This window comes from Cryptomeria japonica, chromosome 1 (assembly GCF_030272615.1).
Source record: "Cryptomeria japonica chromosome 1, Sugi_1.0, whole genome shotgun sequence".
NCBI lineage: Eukaryota > Viridiplantae > Streptophyta > Pinopsida > Cupressales > Cupressaceae > Cryptomeria > Cryptomeria japonica.
Window position 1 is genome coordinate 117,046,819 of NC_081405.1, and position 17,469 is coordinate 117,064,287.

Here is a 17,469-nt window from a genome sequence, read left to right on the forward strand (position 1 = left end):
GGGTTTGGGTTTTGCGTCTGGCCGGTTTTGTTTTCTGGGTTCAGTACGGGTATTATGTATAAATAAACATATATAAAAATATGTATTATTTGCACAGTGTAAAAATTTAATGTGGAACACAGCTGATGATTGGTAATTCAATGGCAATTGTCAAATGCTAAAGGAAAATCAAAATGGCATGCATTATGCAACATCACATTGCTCTTGAGACAATCAACGACATCAGTGTGTCCATTGGAACCACAGGCAGTGCCAGTGCCACTCCGAGTACTTGCACTATGCAAGCAACTGTATGCATCAGCATTGTGCCCCTCATCCTTGATTGACACTAGAGGAAGTTATTGCTTTCATCTTCTTTTTTTCTTTTTCATTTAAAACAAAACTTTTTTGATTCTAGGCATGTTCTCTCTAGGCCTGCTCAGGGTCCTGTCCCAAGCCTGTGAATTTTGTTTAGGTATGTTTGAAGTTTTGAACACAGCCAAGCTGAATCCATACTCTTGTGGCAAGATGCTAGGCAAACCCAGGCCAGACAAGGACTAACAGAAACCTGCCTGGACCTGTTTCGGTTTCGACCAGGGTTTGCGCAACCTGGTAACAATTTGTTTATTCTATATTTCTCTTGTGGTGGGAGTTGAGGGTTATGCGAGTGTCACTAAGGCTAATTTCCTCAAATCTCAATTTCTTTTTATCATAGAACTCAAAATATGTTATTAGCATTACTTGGGGAAGAGAGCGAGTAATTGTGGCCTAAGAATTTTCCTGTGTGGTTTGGGTTTACTGCTCAACATGGTGGGGAAACCTGCTAATTATCTGATGGAGCTTGCAATATTTTTTGAAATACAGCTGTGTAATTGAAAGTTCCAGATTTTCCTAAATAAGTCCAATTAATTTTTTGAATTTTCAGTTATAAATGGCTCCCAAAAGTTGTGATTAGTGTTTGAAGTTTGATTGTATTGAGAACTGAAGATTGCTGTCTTTTGACATGTTTACTGATGATGTCAACATAATAATAATCTTTGCTGTAATCCATTTTATTTATTTATTTTGATGCCTATGCAGTTTGGCACGAAATAATATAATCAATTTTTGCTATTTTGAATGAATATTTTAAAGTCTTTCTTGAATTTTCAGCTTTTTCAAAAACCAGCTGTGTAATTCAAAATGCCACTTTTTCAGATAACTCCAATGATTTTTTTGAATTTTCAGTTATAAATGGCTATCAAATTTGTCAGTAGCGTTTGATACTTTGATGTTTGTTATTGAATATTAAGAGCTGAAAATCTCCAAGTCTTTTGACCTGTTTACCCATGGCGTCATCATAGTAATAATTTTTTATTTAATTCCGTTTTTTTTTCCATGTCTATGCACTACATCTGGCATGAAATAGTAAAATCAATTACTACTGTTTTGCCAAACATTATGAAGACCTGAACATTCAGATTTTTCAAGAAACAGCTGTGTAATTCAAAATGCCACATTTAAAGATTTTTTCAAATAAGTAAGTTATAACTTTTTTGATTGTTTATACTAGGCTTTCTGAAATATGCTTTTTGTATTCTACTTCTTTGAATTGCATGCTTAATAGTGTCAAGTGCGCCCTTCTAAATCAATTTATTGGTATATTGCAGGAAGATACAACACCTATTCTTGTTTCTGCTAGCAAGGGAAATCGTGTAGCTGTAGAAATCCTTTTCCCTGTAACTTCTCCCAACCCAGCCATACCAGAGTGGACTGTTGATGGACTTCTCTCATATGCACAACATGAAACTGCAAAGCAACAGGTTCTTTGCACTATTGTAATCTCTTTTAAGTATTTTCTAATTTACAAGAATATCAAGTCTATGTTTATGGATATTCTTATTATAATTCGTCTTTTTGCTCTGGATTTAGGTCTTCTAACTTTCAGATTTTTCTTTTGGATTCTGATGTAGGAGCTGCATGAAGGATTTGATCAGGAGTCAAAAGAGGCTAGAGAACCAAAAACAAAAGCTGCAGAGGTTCTCTCTTTATCTGCATAACGTGTTTTAAATTTTTACTCACTTTTAGTTTTTAGTTTTATCTTTGTAAACAGCAGGGGAAACTCACAATCCATACATAAAGGAACATAACTGACAAGACTGACCTTGCAAGTTGATTCGAAGTTGGACCAGACTTGGCACCACGATTCAGCAAAAGACTCAAAAGTTTTAAAAAATCATAGCCCTAGCTATTTTCTTAAAGTAATTTAACTTCATAAATACTTAAAGCAAAACTAATCCTTTCCAACATATGTAGAAACTGGCAAAAGGTAATTACTTACACAATTTCACATCATGAAGAAAATATTTGAGTTCTAAGAGGAACTCCAAGAATTTTGTAGAGTTCATGGTCAATGATTTATAACATTTATGTATGAAGGAATATAAAGGACACACAATCAACATCCAAGAGATGAGCCATTGGGAGGAATGAAACTCGACCGTTTCCTCTTCAGCATCAAACATGTCCTGGAAGATAATTGCAGGGGAATGACTATCAACATGTGTTGCTGTCAATTCATGAAAGTCAGAAAAATCTGTGAAATCTTAAGTCAAATTCCTTTGTCACCCCACACATTTGTCATTTGCTTTCCTCTACTTGTGAGACTTTTGAGAGTTACTTGTCATCTCATTTCTTCACCATATAAGGTTAATAGTGTTGACTTGGTGGTGAGCACCTCCTGCGGGGTTTGCGACATGGCTTAACCGCCTCCCGTGGATCTGGGTGAGTCTGGCGTTTGTAGTGGGCATTGATAGCTCGATCTTTTGGTGCAACGACAAACATACCTACAATTGGTATTAGAGCAGGTACCTTCTGATAAGGCTTAAAAGCTTGAGGGTTGATCCTGTTGGTACACGAAGATGAATGCTTTGGAAGGCCTTGCAACGAACAAAGCTTCCCTATTTGATAAATCTTTGAGTGATGAGATCTTATTCATGGCTATTGAAGAAATTCATACACAAAATCAAGAAGATGAAAGTGATATTGGAGAAGAAGATGGAGAAGTGGATTTAGAGCAAGAATTTATAAGTGCTCTCAATGAAATCAAAAGCCTTAAGAAGAAAAATCTGAGTTTGAAGGTGTAGCTCAAACAAGAAAGTGAAGAAAAATTTATGGTATCACAAGCTCTTGAGGATGCAAACAAGCTTATAGATAACTTGAAAATTCAGATTGAAGAAGATAAGAAGGTTCAAGAGAATCTGACAAATCAAATTAAGATGAAGGAGAAAAGTTGTGATAGATTGGAGGCTGAAATTGTTTCTCTCAAGAAATTTGACAAATCTTTATCACTGCTGAATAATGAGAATATAAATCAGAAAGGCTCTATGTCATTGGATGACATCTTGAGCTTACAAAAGCAATCGTCTGATAAGGGTGGAGTTGGTCTTAAAGAAGGTTAAAGTTTTATCTTTGCAAAAGATGGACAACAGAAGACAAATGCTGGTGGCACAATAAATTTATCATCAAAAGTCAGAAATAATACTTTCAAGAGGCCTCCTATCTTAAGGCAAGGACATATGAACCGGTTCAGTAATTCTTTTTTCCATAGTTATTGTTTTTCTTGCAACTATTTTGGACACAAAGCCATCAATTGTAGAGGTTTTCAAGAAATGATTTCAGTTTTAGGAGTAGGAATTCTTTTATTCCTCCAAGGAACTACAATGTGGTATCCTATAGATGTAATAATCCTGGTCACATTGCAAAAGTTTGTAAAAATGAAATGGCAGATTTTTCTAAACAGAGCAAGAAGGATGAGATTGTGGAAAAGGCAAAGGAGGTTGCTAAGGTTTGGAAGAAGAAAGAGAAGGAAGTGCTAGTGGAATCTCTGATTGTGCAAACAACTCCTCTTCCACTAGATGAAAAAGATATTTGGTACGTGGATAGTGGTTGCTCCAAACATATGAATGGAGATGAAAGTAAGCTTTTGACTGTCAAGAAGTTTAATAGAGGCAAGGTAAGGTTTGGAGGCAATTTTTCTTCAAAGGTAGCAGGTAAAGGTACACTTTTATTGAATGATGGCAAAATAGAGGTTGAGAATGTGTTATTTGTAGAGGGTCTGAAACAAAATTTGCTAAGTGTTAGTCAGCTATGTGATCAAGGTTACAGTTTAACTTTCAGTTCGTATTGTTGTAAGATCAGTAAGGATGTATACACATTGCGAATGCTAATAGGGAAGCAAACAACTTGTATATTCTTGATGATATTAAGAGACAAAACTTGGGAGTGTTTTCACTCCATCACTTAATTGCAGCTTGAACTCAAGGGGAGTTCTTTCATTGTCATATTCTTTCAGCGACATCTCAGTTTTGCAGGATGGTTTCAGCTTTTGCAGGTTGGTTTTGTCATTGATGTCAGAGGGGGTGAAGTGAGTTTGGGGATGTAGTATCTTAGGGGGAGCAGTTTTGTTTTGTTGGGATTCAAAAAGTGGCAGTTGGAGATGGAGTTGCCATCAATGACAAAGGGGGAGATTGTTAGATATTTTGTCATTGATGTCAAGTGGTTTTTGTCAAGCTTGTGGATTACTCAAAGTAATATTGGATTGAGTTTGAAGTGCTTTTCGAGCTACTGTTTATTCATTAAATTTTCTCAATTTTGGTTGAGGTGCTTGAGGTGCCTGGTTGGCTGCTTGAGGTGTCTGGTTCTTAGCTTCACCTAGTTGCATGCTTACTTGTCACTTTGACAGTTGCTGGGTGAAGCTTTATGCCACGTCAGCAACTAAGTTAGAATTATTTGTCATGTCAGCATTGATTTTTCTAAAGAATTGATTTATTTGGATAAGAAAGCCAAGTTTGTTATAAAGTTTCTAGACGGCTTCACAACTTTATGGGAGATGGTTATTTATTATATGCACTCAACGCATATTCTATATCTTGGCTATTTTTAATATATGCTTTCAACGTATATTTATTGTCTTGAACATTGAAACGTTTGAAAGTGTTGGCTTAATCATTTTGCAGCTTTCTTATTTTTTTAATTCTTATCCTTATGCGATGGAAAGAGGGTGTGTAACGCTTTCTGAATATGGAGCGTTTATTTTTGTAACACCTCTTTAGTGAAGGGCGACTTTCTTCCATAAACGAGTGCACACTTATTATTGGCGGACCACTATTTGAATTCGTAAGACATAGAAAGAAGATAAGGTGTATATGTCTATGGCTGAGAAATGTAATATATACCAAAGTTCCCTGACTCGGACTCGACTCGGACTCGGCACGGCCGACTCGACTTGTGACTCGACAATGATTCGGCAAAATAAAAAACCCTTGAAATTTAGAGATTTTTAACGATTTAAAACTTGTTTCACACACCCATTATTGAATAAAGCTTAAAGACACTATAACATCATCAAATAGAAGCTAATTTGATTACATACATAAACATACATCACATGCATAGGAATGTAAATTGTAGCTGAAGGAAATAGAAAACATAGATATATAGAGTTATAAATGTTGTCAAATGTATATAAAATCCATGACATCAAATGTGCCCAAGCATATATGTAATTGTAAACAAAAACAAGTCTATGGCTCAAGCTCTAGCTCATCCTCAGCCTCAGCCTCAGAGTAGTCTGTCTGCCTCCTACAAAGGTGTCTAAGGTAGGTCCTGGATGACTGAGTAGCAATAGTCTCCGCTGATCAACATCAGTTGTGGTTTTGCAGGATCGTGCTCTATTTTCCTCCTCTGCCATGGCCACAGCCTCAGCCTTTCTGTCTGCCATGTCTGACATGCCGCGGCGCGAGTCTTAGAACTTGGACTCGGTGAGTTTTACCATAACTCGCTTGACTCAAGTGAGTTAGGCGAGTTATGAGAAAATCTAGGTGAGTCCGAGTCACGAGTTGTCAAAACTCGCCGAGCTTGGCTCGACTTGCCAACTCGGCAAACTCGACTGACTCGCGGCGAGTTTTGATACTTTGATATATACACAACAGTGATTGAATTTTTTTTTTTTGGAATGCTATTGAGGATTATTTTTGGTGTGTGTGAGTGGTTTTTGGAGGTCACGTTTTTGTTTGGGCTCTTCTATTGTATGAGATTTCAAGTATCGGTTTTGTTGATTTTGAATGTGCCTAGGATGTAAAAAGTTCTTGGTCTATTTTGAGTTGTGCATGCTAGGGTTTTGTGGAAGCCGTTAGATTCTGTGCTCTCTACTGGCTGGCAGTTCGTGTGGCATCAAGTGATATTCAGACATTGCATTAATAATATACAGGGTGTGCGTGAAAACTATTGAACCTCTCGAAATTTGTGGAGAAGAGATATGTGTTTTCAATCAATTTCAGATTCTTTTTAAAACTTTTGGAAAGATATTAAAGTGTGCAAAAGATATTGATTATTACGGAGAATCGTTAAAAAGAAAAAATGGATATATAGCGTGTGTTGAAGGGTTGGACTTTCTAGGTGTGAGAGCTTTCGGTAGTGTTGTGAGGTATTCACACATTGCCCCATTGCAAATGGGGACCCCCACTTTTTCGCTTTCTGGGTTAGTCATCTTAGCTTAGTTTTTAGTTGTGTCCTTGCTATTAGCCTTTGCATTAGGGAGATATAGGTTCTCAAATGGCTAGGAGTTAGGGGGATAGTCTTGCATAAGTGTGAAGTAGGTTCGCAAAGTCTAGATTTCATGAATGAAGAAGGATTAGAAGGTCACTTCATGAACACTCCTCATGTTAAGAACTAAAATTTGCTCTAAGACTTCATGATGTCCATGTCATTATATATTGAAGTCAAGGATGCAAGTGAAAGTGAGCAAGGGAGAATTTAATCGTGATTTGAGATCCACTTCATAACTCAACCTCGAGAGAGATTTCACGTTCAAGGACAGGGGAGTGAATTTCATACTTCCTGAGTTTGCGTTTTGAAGTGAATTTCGAACTTCATGACTTGCCACCTTGGAGCGAATTTCATCAATGAGCATACATGAGCGAGCCTACATGAGTAAAGCTGAAAGAGAGATGAAGGATGTTTGATAGTAATCTCCTTGAATAGATTCAATTCCAAGTGAACTTAATGAGTTGAGCTTTTGGACCGAAATTTATACTTCATGAGTTGCAAGTCTGGAGCGAACTTCTCGACTTCATGTTTTGGAGCGAACTTTATGATTGGAAGAACAAGCAAGCTTAGCAAGCAAGGTGATTGAAATAGGACATCATGTGTACACGCCTTAGAGCGGATTTCAAATGCACTTAATGAGTTACCTTCTTGGATTGAAATTTCCAACTTCATGAGTTGCCTTCTTGGAGCGAATTCTCCAACTTCATGAGTTGCCTTCTTGGAGCGAAATTTTCAAACTTCATGAGTTGCCTTCTTGGAGCGAATTTCCTACTTCCTGAGTTGCCTTCTTGGACAAATTTTTCAACTTAATGAGTTGCCATCTTGGAGCGAATTTCCTACTTCATGAGTTCACCTTTTGGAGCGAACTTCATGAATGAGGAAAATGAAGCGAATTTTGCATTCAAAGCTTCATGAGCGAAAGGGAAGGTAAAGAGATGAAGGAAATTTGGAATCACTTACTTCATGTTCAAGCATTCACAAACAAACTTCATGACTTGACAAGTTGGAACGAATTTCATGTTTGAGACATTTGGAGCCAACTTTACAAAATGAACTTCATGAATCAATGAAATGGAGCGAACTTTATACAAAATGCACTTCATGAGTAAGGGATATGGAGCGAAATTCATGATCAAAGGTAGAAGAGCGAATTCAAGTGTATTTGTACTTCATGAGTTGCCACGTTGGAGCGAATTTCTACAAAGATGAAGATTGGAGCGAATTTCATGAAAGACGAGAACTTAGTAAGCAAGGTGATTGAAACAAGCTTCACGTGCACACCATCTGGAGCAGTCTTCATCTTCAAATATACATAAGCGAATCTCAACTTCATGTTCAAACTTACATGAGCAAATCTCAACCTCATGAATTAGCATGCATGAGCGAATTTCATATTGAGTTTCAGAAACTCAACATGCAAGAGTGAATTTCATGAATGGATAGAGGGGAGCGAACTTCATGTTCTGAGCTGCAAAAGCGAATTTCAAGAATGAAAGTAAATTCAAAGGCAAGAGAAGGGCAACTTAATGAATATCAAGGGTGGAATAAACTTCAAGATCTCCTCCCCACGAGCGTAAAAACAACTTCAAGTGTTGCTTCATGAGGGCAAATTCTCCTTATATGTTTTTATTAAATCTATATATCAACTATATTTGATACTCGCTTGTTTGTTTTGCAGGAGATGAAGCAAGGAACAAGGAGCTGCAAGCAATAGAGCGGGATATCTTCAAGGTTCGTGTTCTATCACATTGACATGGAAAGATCGCATGAGTGCAAAGGAGAAATTATCTACCTACCTCAAGGCACTAGACCATTAAGGAAGGACAACCTACATGATGGAAAGATGTTTTACAATCTTGAATTCCCTTCGGGTACCTTCGGGAATCCAAGAATCGAAGTCAGTACAATGAGGAGCTACATTCAACCAATTGCATCATTCATCAAGTATGTCAAAAAACGAAGGAGGATCAACCAAAGTCATCACTAGACCTACATCAAACATGATTGAAGAAGCAGATAGTTCAAAAGAGTTAATCAAAGTTTGCTTCTCATCATCATCATCACATTGAGCAACTGAATAAACTAAGTATCAAGAGATATCTCTCAACATCCCTTCATGATGATGAATCAAATCAAGTCTGCAAAGTGCAAGATTGAGGTGGCAGCCCAGTCATCCCTTCCACCAATCTGAGAGATCCACATCAGGACGTCCTAATTCAATGAATCAAGCTCATATATGAAGGCACAAACTCCAATGTAACTACCCTCAATATCTGTTGGTCCACATTCTCTGAATGTAATTGGCTAAGAAGAGTTGGTTGTAACAAACCCTAATTAGGGTTTCATTGTAAAATCTTGGCCATTGATCTCAAATTGATCTGAGCCATTGAATTGTATTGAGAGCACTATAAAAGGCTCAAGTCTCTCATTTGTAAAGGTTAATAGTTAATAGTGAATAGCTAGCTAATAGTTAATAGCAATAGAAGAGTAGACAGTTTTGAAGAATAGAATAGCAATTAGAGTAGAGTAGGAAAAGACAGAAATTGTTGCCTAAGTTGTAAATGAACTCCATTTTCATTGAAGTTATGGTGAAGTGTGTTGTTTCTTTACAATGTGCATGGTTTCTTTTTGGATCTTCATGTTAGATGATAAATAAATTAGATTGAATGGAGGAATTTGTTGAATGTATTCATGTGGAATCCACCTAGTCCATACCACTAGCCTCTTATTGATTGTAAGCGTTCCTTGTGTGGTCAACTGGAATGATATGAGCTTAACTCGGAATCGTTTTACATTCATTGCTTATGCATTAACTCGAATGGTGATTGATGTTTGATGGTATTGATTCGAATATCTTTGAAATATCCTTATAAGATTGCACTGAGCTTGTGTCAAATTGTTCAAGTTGATGGTGAGACCTCTCTTAGTAGGATTCCATCTAATCATTCACTCATCTTCCTACATTCTTAGGTTTAGAATAGACTCTCTCAACCCCTCATCTTTTGCCATTTTTTTCAAACTCTAGCTAGTTTAGGATCAAAAAGCATCACCATATTGTAACATCAGATGATCTAAGTTCCAGCAAATCAAGCATTTAGACATTCGAATGTAAGTCCCCTTGTGATACCAACAATCACATCAACCAACGAAGCTTATCCACACGTAGTGACCCTACATTCATTAACCTTGGAGTCTTCTCAAGTGATCCTTAAGCTAATTTTCAACATTTGAGAGATTTTGTTCAAGAGAGGATAAGATACTTTAGGTATTTTATTCTGTGTTCGCATGTGCCTAAAAAACACATCAACATGTAGCTTTGGGAATTTGATTGCTGGGCGAGGCATTGTTTTGAATGAAATGGTTCCTTGTGTAAGTTCAATGGTAAGTGGAAAGACGTGAGATAATATGAACTGAATTTTTGCTGTGGGTGGAAGGTTCCTTAGATAATAATATTCTTTTCTGGATACACGTCTTTGCAGAGTGATAATGTTGTTGGTCTTATTCGATTTCTTTGGAAAACCTGTGTGTTAGCTGTGTATAATATATATACATATATTGAGAGCTTCATCGTGCAATCTTTGAAAGGTGTTGTGAAAATATTTTTATATTATCAGAGTGTGGTACAAGAATATATGTAACCTTTGATGAAGAACTACAGTTGTTTGGTTGGGTGAGAATATGTAGTGAAGTGAATCGTTGGGAGGTATTCGAATGAAGTAAACATATTATCTATTAGTATCATCTCTGTGGAGTTCATAAGTATAAGTGACAATGTGTTCGTAAGAGTGGGATTTGTCTTAAGTTGGTGCTTGAGATGAGGTTGGTGCCTCTGTATACTGGAGTTAGTGCTTCAGTTCTTTAGGGTTGGTGCTCCGTGTTTGTACTTTGGGGTGGTGCTCACTAGTTGAGATTAATAAGAGCCTATTTATGCCATGGTTTTTTACTCGAAAGGGTTTTCCAAGAGAAATTTTGGTGTTTGAATCTCTCTGCTTATTTCTCTTGTTTTATGTTTGTATTTGTGGTTTTAAGGTTTAAAAATCTGCAATACTGATTAACCTGCCCCCTCTCAATATTGCTTGTGTGCTTTTCAATTGGTATCAGAGCCTTGGGTCACGGGTTCGAATCCCAAGAGGTCTCCTTCATTTCGTCGGTGTGGAACCCTTAGTCCGTGGTGAGGGGGAGATTGTTGACTTGGTGGTCAGCACCTCCTTCGAGGTTCGCGACATGGCTTAACTGCCTCCCATGGATTTGGGTAAGTCTGGCGTTTGTAGCGGGCGTTGATAGCTGGAGCTTTTGGCGCAACGACAAACATACCTACAAATAGATGAGTATGCAACCTATTGTTAGTGATCATATAGTTATGTGTTGGTTATGAGTTGTTTTATCTTAGAGTGGGTTGAACTATTTGGGAAAAAATTAAGGAAGGCTTCTTCCTTTATATATGTATTGTTTTCAATAGTTTGATATAGTGAATATAGAAAGCAATATTATATATTAGAATGTTGTGCTTTGAAATTCCTCAAACTTTGAGTAATGATAATATTGGCAAGACTTTGTTTGTTGTCAAGGAGATTGTAGAGGAGGATTTCTTCAAAAGAGGTAGGTTGTCTTTTTCCTACATTCTTTTTACAAATGAGCTAATCATTAGTATAATAAAATCTTTTACTTTATCAACTCTACAATCACAATATCATCAATTGCAGAATATCAATAACAAGAACACAAGATGAACATATGAATTATGTGGAAACCCTTATAGGAGAAAATCACGATGAAATATTGCTTATATAAAATCCCCCTTACAAATTTCGTATTCACCAACCCACAAGAGACACCAATCCCCTCTTAAATGATTTTTAGGCACCAACCCATTGGAGACATCGGTCCCCACAACTAAGAACCGACTTAGCAAGAGACACCAATCTCTTTTGATAGGAGGCACCAACCTCTCTAATATGAGGCACCAACCTTAATCACAACAATGTCTCTGTCTTTGTCAAAAACTGCTCTAAACAATCTGCTCAAATCTTCCTTGAAATTTGTTATAAATCACTTTGAAAGGTCTGCAATAATTCTGCCTTAAATCACCTTCAGAATCTGCTATAAATCCTTCAGAAGTCTGCTCATAAGATCTTCATACATCAGCTCATAAGGTTATCATAAATCTACCCATAGAGTATTCACAAAGCCTTCATAAATCTCTCTATTCTCCTTTATAAATCTGATCAAATATTCTCTCCAATATGCTTCATAACTCTGCTCCAAAATCTTCTCTGCGATCTGCTCCAAATCATCTACAAATCATCTTTAAAAGTCTGCTCTAAGACTGCTCTTAAGTCTGATCCAAATCTGAATTATATTTTGTTAATTGCTTGATGTCTCTACCTCAACTTCATCTTTTATTTATACCCCAATTGTGCATTTTCGCCCAAGAGGTCGGCCTCAAAAGAAAATAATAATTTTAATTTAATTTTACCAAATAGGTCGGCCATTTTTTGCACATATTTAGATTTATTTTAATTCCCCAAGTTTTTATTTTACCAAGGAGGTCGGCCAGCTATTGCACATAAATAAATTGATTTTATTATTAATACATAGGCCGGCCAGCCTGTTGTGACGTTTTCACACATCGCCCCATTGCAAATGGGGACCTATGTTTTTTTTTGCTTTTTAGGGTTTGTTTTCTAGGTCTTTTAGGGTTTTGTTAGTTAGCCTTTGCATTTTGAGTGTCGCCTAGGTGATCAATAGGATAGCAAATTTGGGCTAGGCTTGATGTCCTGATCCTGAAATTTGGCTAGGTCTCGAATGTCCTAATCCTGAATTTGACTAAGTCTGGAAACTGAAAAACCTCAAAAAACTAGATTTTGCAATATAACTCCTGGAGGTCTGAAACCACTCTCAAACATCCTGAAAGTATATATGGAATATAACTTAAAGTATAAGTTCTTATACTTAAATGTTATATTCCATTAAAATTGTCCTGATAGAGAGTTCGAAAAGTCAAATTTCGCTCCTGTCCTTCACTGAGGGTCCAGAGCGAAAAGCGCTCCTGTCCCTCTCCAAGGGTCCAAGGCGAATCGCTCATGTCCCTCACCAAGGGACCAGGGCGATAATACTTATTTGAGCCATTCCTGACCGTGTTTGGACGAATTGAGACATCAAAGGCATGGTGAAGGACGAAATGAGCATGATAGAGCATCCAGACTTGATCAAAAACAATGAAATGATGAGTTTTTGCCTAGAAGGTCAAATTCGCTCCTGTCCCTCACTGAAGGACCAGAGCGATTTTCTTTATATGCACAATTTTAGACCTTTTTTTGGACATTAACTTTTATTCATAGCATGAGGCAGGATGATATCTTCCCTAGCAAAGACATTTCATGGTGAAAAGTGAAGCATTTGGGCCTGGAGGGCAAAAATCGCTCCTGTCCCTCACCGAAGGACCGGAGCTTGAAATCCAAAATTTCCTTGTCCTTGAAAGATTTGAACGATTTGACGACTTGAGGAGAACCAAGGAAGTGCTTTTTACCAGTTGAATATAATTTGAAGGCACAAACATGAGGAAAAATAGACCAAAATGCAAAATCGCTCCTGTCCCTTAGTCAGGGACCAGGGCAAAATCCATTGTAGCTCCTGTCCCTCTCCCAGGGACCAGAGCGAAATTCTTCATAAGGTAAAATTCAGGCAAAAGCAAGCAAGTTTTAAGTTTGAAGGCAAGAAAGGAGGGTGAAACTAGACCGTTGAAGATAAATTTGGAAGTTGGCAAAGTGTAGTTGAGCTTGAAAGTACAAATTCACTCCTGTCCCTCAGGCAGGGACCAGAGCGAAATCTTCATGAAAGCTTAGATTTTGAATGTTGATCACGTTTCAAGTGTCCAAAGGGGACCAAGGGACTTCATTTTACACGATGAAAGCAATGGCAAGTTGATGAAAGCAAGCATGAGCCCAGGACATTGAAGTTCGCTCCTGTCCCTCAGTCAGGGACCAGGGCGATATCCACCATATTTGCCAATTCATTCAAAATTCATGCCAAGTCAAGATTGTACATGGTTGCACAGGGTCTAAGGCGTCTTAAGATGATGATATGCAAAGGTTTCAAACGTCAAAAGACTATCAATTTGAACAAGGAAGCTATATCGCTCCTGTCCCTCATCAAGGGACCAGGGCGATTTTCATTAAATCATTCGTTTTCCTTCAAGATCACGTCAAAGTCAAGGTTCGCAAGATCAAGGATATCATTTGCAAGGTGATGAACAAGGAGTAAAGCTTGAGGGATAGCAAATGTTGGCCAGAGCATGAAGTTCGCTCCTGTCCCTCACCAAGGGACCAGGGCGATATCCACCTTAGAGGGTATTCATCCACCAAATCAAGACGATCAAGCTCGAGTTTTTTTTGGCAAACATGCCAGTCTCAACGTGAGGATGGAGGTTTTGAACATAAAAGGCAAGAGAATCAAGACTAAACATCAAATTCGCTCCTGTCCCTTAGTCAGGGACCAGAGCGATAGGTTTGTGTCCTTACCTCTTCCAAATTTGGCGCTAAAACATTCTTTAGATTTTATTAAATGCTAGGAAAAAATCGATAAATTTGAAATCCAATTAAAGTTAGCATTTAACATTAGCGCATGGGTCTTTATTAATTAATTTTTTGCCTTTTAAAAATCGAGTTTATTTAAAATTATAGGCATTAAAAATATAAATAAAATGGGGCGCTTGATTTAAAATTTGTTTCATTTTACAAAGGTCGGCCTTTAAGTTTATTTTAAATTTGCCTTATTCACCAAAGTCGGCCTAGGGTCAATGTGAAGGTGAGCGCCTATAAAGGGAGGTGTTTATTTCATTTTCAAATCATCATTTTATCCTCTTTCATATGCGATTTTGGAGAAGACAAGGTGCGAAATTATCATCAAAGAGGAATGCGTGTTTGTTTCAAGTAAGGCGAATTTGTTATCTTCAAGACATTGAAGACTCCTCCCCCAAGGTGGCGAATTGCTAAAGTGGACGTTCATTTGGAGAGAGATCACGTTGAAGCCATCAAATTTTGATTTTGCCTAGGCAAATTCCTTGTTTTGCATTCTAGAGTTAGCTCTCAAGTGAGGTATGGCGATATGGATTTATTGTTTTGATTTTGATTGTTGATCGTCATAGCCTTCAAATTTTGAATTGTAATAGCTCAATCGTCGTTTAGGAAATGATAACTCAAGGATTTATTATGAAGTTTCCTAAAAATTAATCTAATCTATGTTACATTTTGCAAAATCATGTTTCTAATTGTGAAATGTTGTGTAGGCATCAAATGGAGATCTTCTCAAGGAAAATCAAGCCAGATCAAGGGCGACCTCCTCCAGCCTAGCATCGACAAGGACGGCCTTCTTTGGACTAACGTCATCAAGGGCGACCTCTTCCAAATCCAGCATTCCAAGGCAAGGTACATCAATCGTCTTGCACATCAAGGACAAAAGGAGTTAGAACAAGAGTTAATTAAAGATAGCCTCTCAACGACATCAAATTGAATATCTAGCAAGCTACAAGTGTCAGATGAGGTGGCATCCCAGTCATCACTCCTCCAGTCAGTGTGGTCCACCTCAGCATGTCCAGATTCAATGTATCTAACTCATGGAAGGTGGCACAAACTTCGATGTACCTACCCCGGCTATTCATTGGTGGAATTTTCCAGAGAGGACATGTGTCCAAGCAATACAATTATTTCATTGGTCAAGCATTAAATGTTATGTAATGGTTGTAACAAACCCTAATTAGGGTTTTCATTGTAAAATATTGGCCATTGATCTCGAATTGATCTAAGCCATCGAATTGTATTGTGGGCACTATATAAGCCCTGGCATTTCATTTGTAAAGGCTAATTAGCAATGAATTAGAGAGAGTTGTAAATAATAGAAAGCAGTTAGTAGATAGAGAGTAGTTAGAAATTGATAGAATAGTAATTAGAGTAGAATAGGAGGACAAGGCAAGAAATTGTTGCCATTGATTGTAAACAAACTCCATTTTCATTGAAGTAATGGTGAAGTGTGTCGTTTCTTGCAATTTGCATGGTTTCTTGTTGAGTCTTCAATCCTAGATGGTAGATGATTAGATGAATGGAGGAAATGCGATTGATTAATGGTGGAATTCGTATATCCATACTACTAGCAGTTTGTTGATTGCAGACTTGCCTTGTGTAGTCAACTGGAATCATTCAGCTTAAGCTCAATTTCAATTTGTCGCTTCTTCATTGATATGCATCAACTTGATGGTGTCTATGCCTGCGGTGATGATTTGAACATCATAAAGCTTCCCTTAGAAGATCGCACTAGCCTTGTGGAGATGGTCCATTGATGTCAAAACAAGACCTAGTTAGAGTTTCATCAAAAATCAAATCATTGCTCCTACATTCTTAGTATTAGGATTAGATCTTCTCTTCGCCCTCATCCTTTTTCCATTTTTTCAAATCTAAGCCAGTAAGAGCCTGTGTTCCAGCAAAGCAAATCGGAAGTTCAATCATCAGATGTAAGTCCCCTTGTGATTCCAGTAAATCACATCATACCGCTGGAGTTTATCCACACGTAGAGACCCTACTAACCAGAACATTGGACTCATCCTAACTGATCCTTCATGCGAATCTTCAGCAGTTAGAGACTTTATTCAAGAGAGGATAAGATGCCTTTAGGTATTTTATTCTGTGTATGATTGTGTACAAAATACACGTCAACACAGCCCTTAAAATTCAAGTACTTATCTTTGAAATAAATATTTTCTAATTAAACCTCCTTTGACATGAATAATAAATCGTCTTGACGTTAATTCCCCTTTGATATCAATGACAACAATATTTCCAAGATATTGGATTGAGCTAAATACTATCCTTCTGCATATTAACCATTGATTAAGTAGGTAATTAATGACATGAATTTGGGGGATATTACAGGTTGGGGTGCTTAGGGCATCCAGGCAATATCCTCATACCTTGCCTGCACTAACAGTCCCATTGCTTGACAACTTTTTCATTGTTTGTGATTACTTGAACAAGGCCCTCGGTGGACTAGATAGCCTTTATGAGGATTTTAACAATGAAGATTGTATCCTTCACTTGCACTTTACAATTAAGTGGCTTTAGAATCATTTATCCTTCTAGAGAATTCTGCAATAACATTTACTAAGTGTCAGCTTTTGCAATTTTTACATTCATCTGAAATGATGGGCATCAGTGTTTCCTGCCAAGAGTGACTAATTGACTTAACCACATTACCTTTTGGCTAAGAATGTGATCGAAACCTTCCCATAATTAGGACTTGTGTATGCTCTTGGGGTTTCAGTGATGCCTCTCACCATCTCTCACCGGTTATGGTGGTCTTACTCGTTTGAATGGAAGCTCTTTTTTGTATAAATGGCAATGCATTGTCTAATCGACTCATCAGCTGTCTACCTTGACTTCTTCTTAAAAGCCCTATCCAGTAGGCCCACTTCTTTTCTTCTCTTGCCAAGAATGACTAATTGATGAGTTTTCTTTCCTAAAGAAGTTTGAGCTGTTTGCAAAAGGGAACGTGAAGGAGCTAGTTGTGAATAAGCTATTCTCAGGTCAGCACCTACAAATGTAGGTAGCCTTTTGTAGGTTTTTCTTTCCAAAGGATGGGTATGGCTTCAAGCTCTTGCAGCCACTGTATCTGCTACCTTACACTTTTTTGTAGTTTCCACAGTTTGGGCTTTAGGAAACCATGTGTTATTTGTTTTAGGACAAGTTTTACAACCACATCCAAGAATATTGCATAAATAAGCTTTAACCCCATTGTGAGGACTCTTGTTTGTATTTTTGCAATGAGAGTATATCTGCATGTCAGATCTTCCATTGGAAATGTGCTTACATTGTTATTTTACTTGAAAGGGGAACAAGGATCAATTCTGTAGGC

The 17,469-nt window shown here is 37.5% G+C and overlaps 1 protein-coding gene across 3 annotated transcripts in view; it reads left to right on the forward strand.

Moving 5' to 3' along the window:
• Window positions 1-17,469, forward strand: part of LOC131026826 (uncharacterized) — a 159,510-nt gene that overhangs the window by 105,297 nt on the left and 36,744 nt on the right. For all 3 annotated transcript variants that reach the window (XR_009102396.2, XM_057956817.2, XM_057956816.2), the window contains exons 8-9: window positions 1,629-1,781; window positions 1,932-1,997. Coding sequence is in view for 2 of the 3 variants with exons in the window: in XM_057956817.2 (XP_057812800.2) it covers window positions 1,629-1,781; window positions 1,932-1,997 (219 nt within the window). In the remaining variant the exon portion in view is untranslated. The remainder of the gene's footprint in view (window positions 1-1,628; window positions 1,782-1,931; window positions 1,998-17,469) is intronic.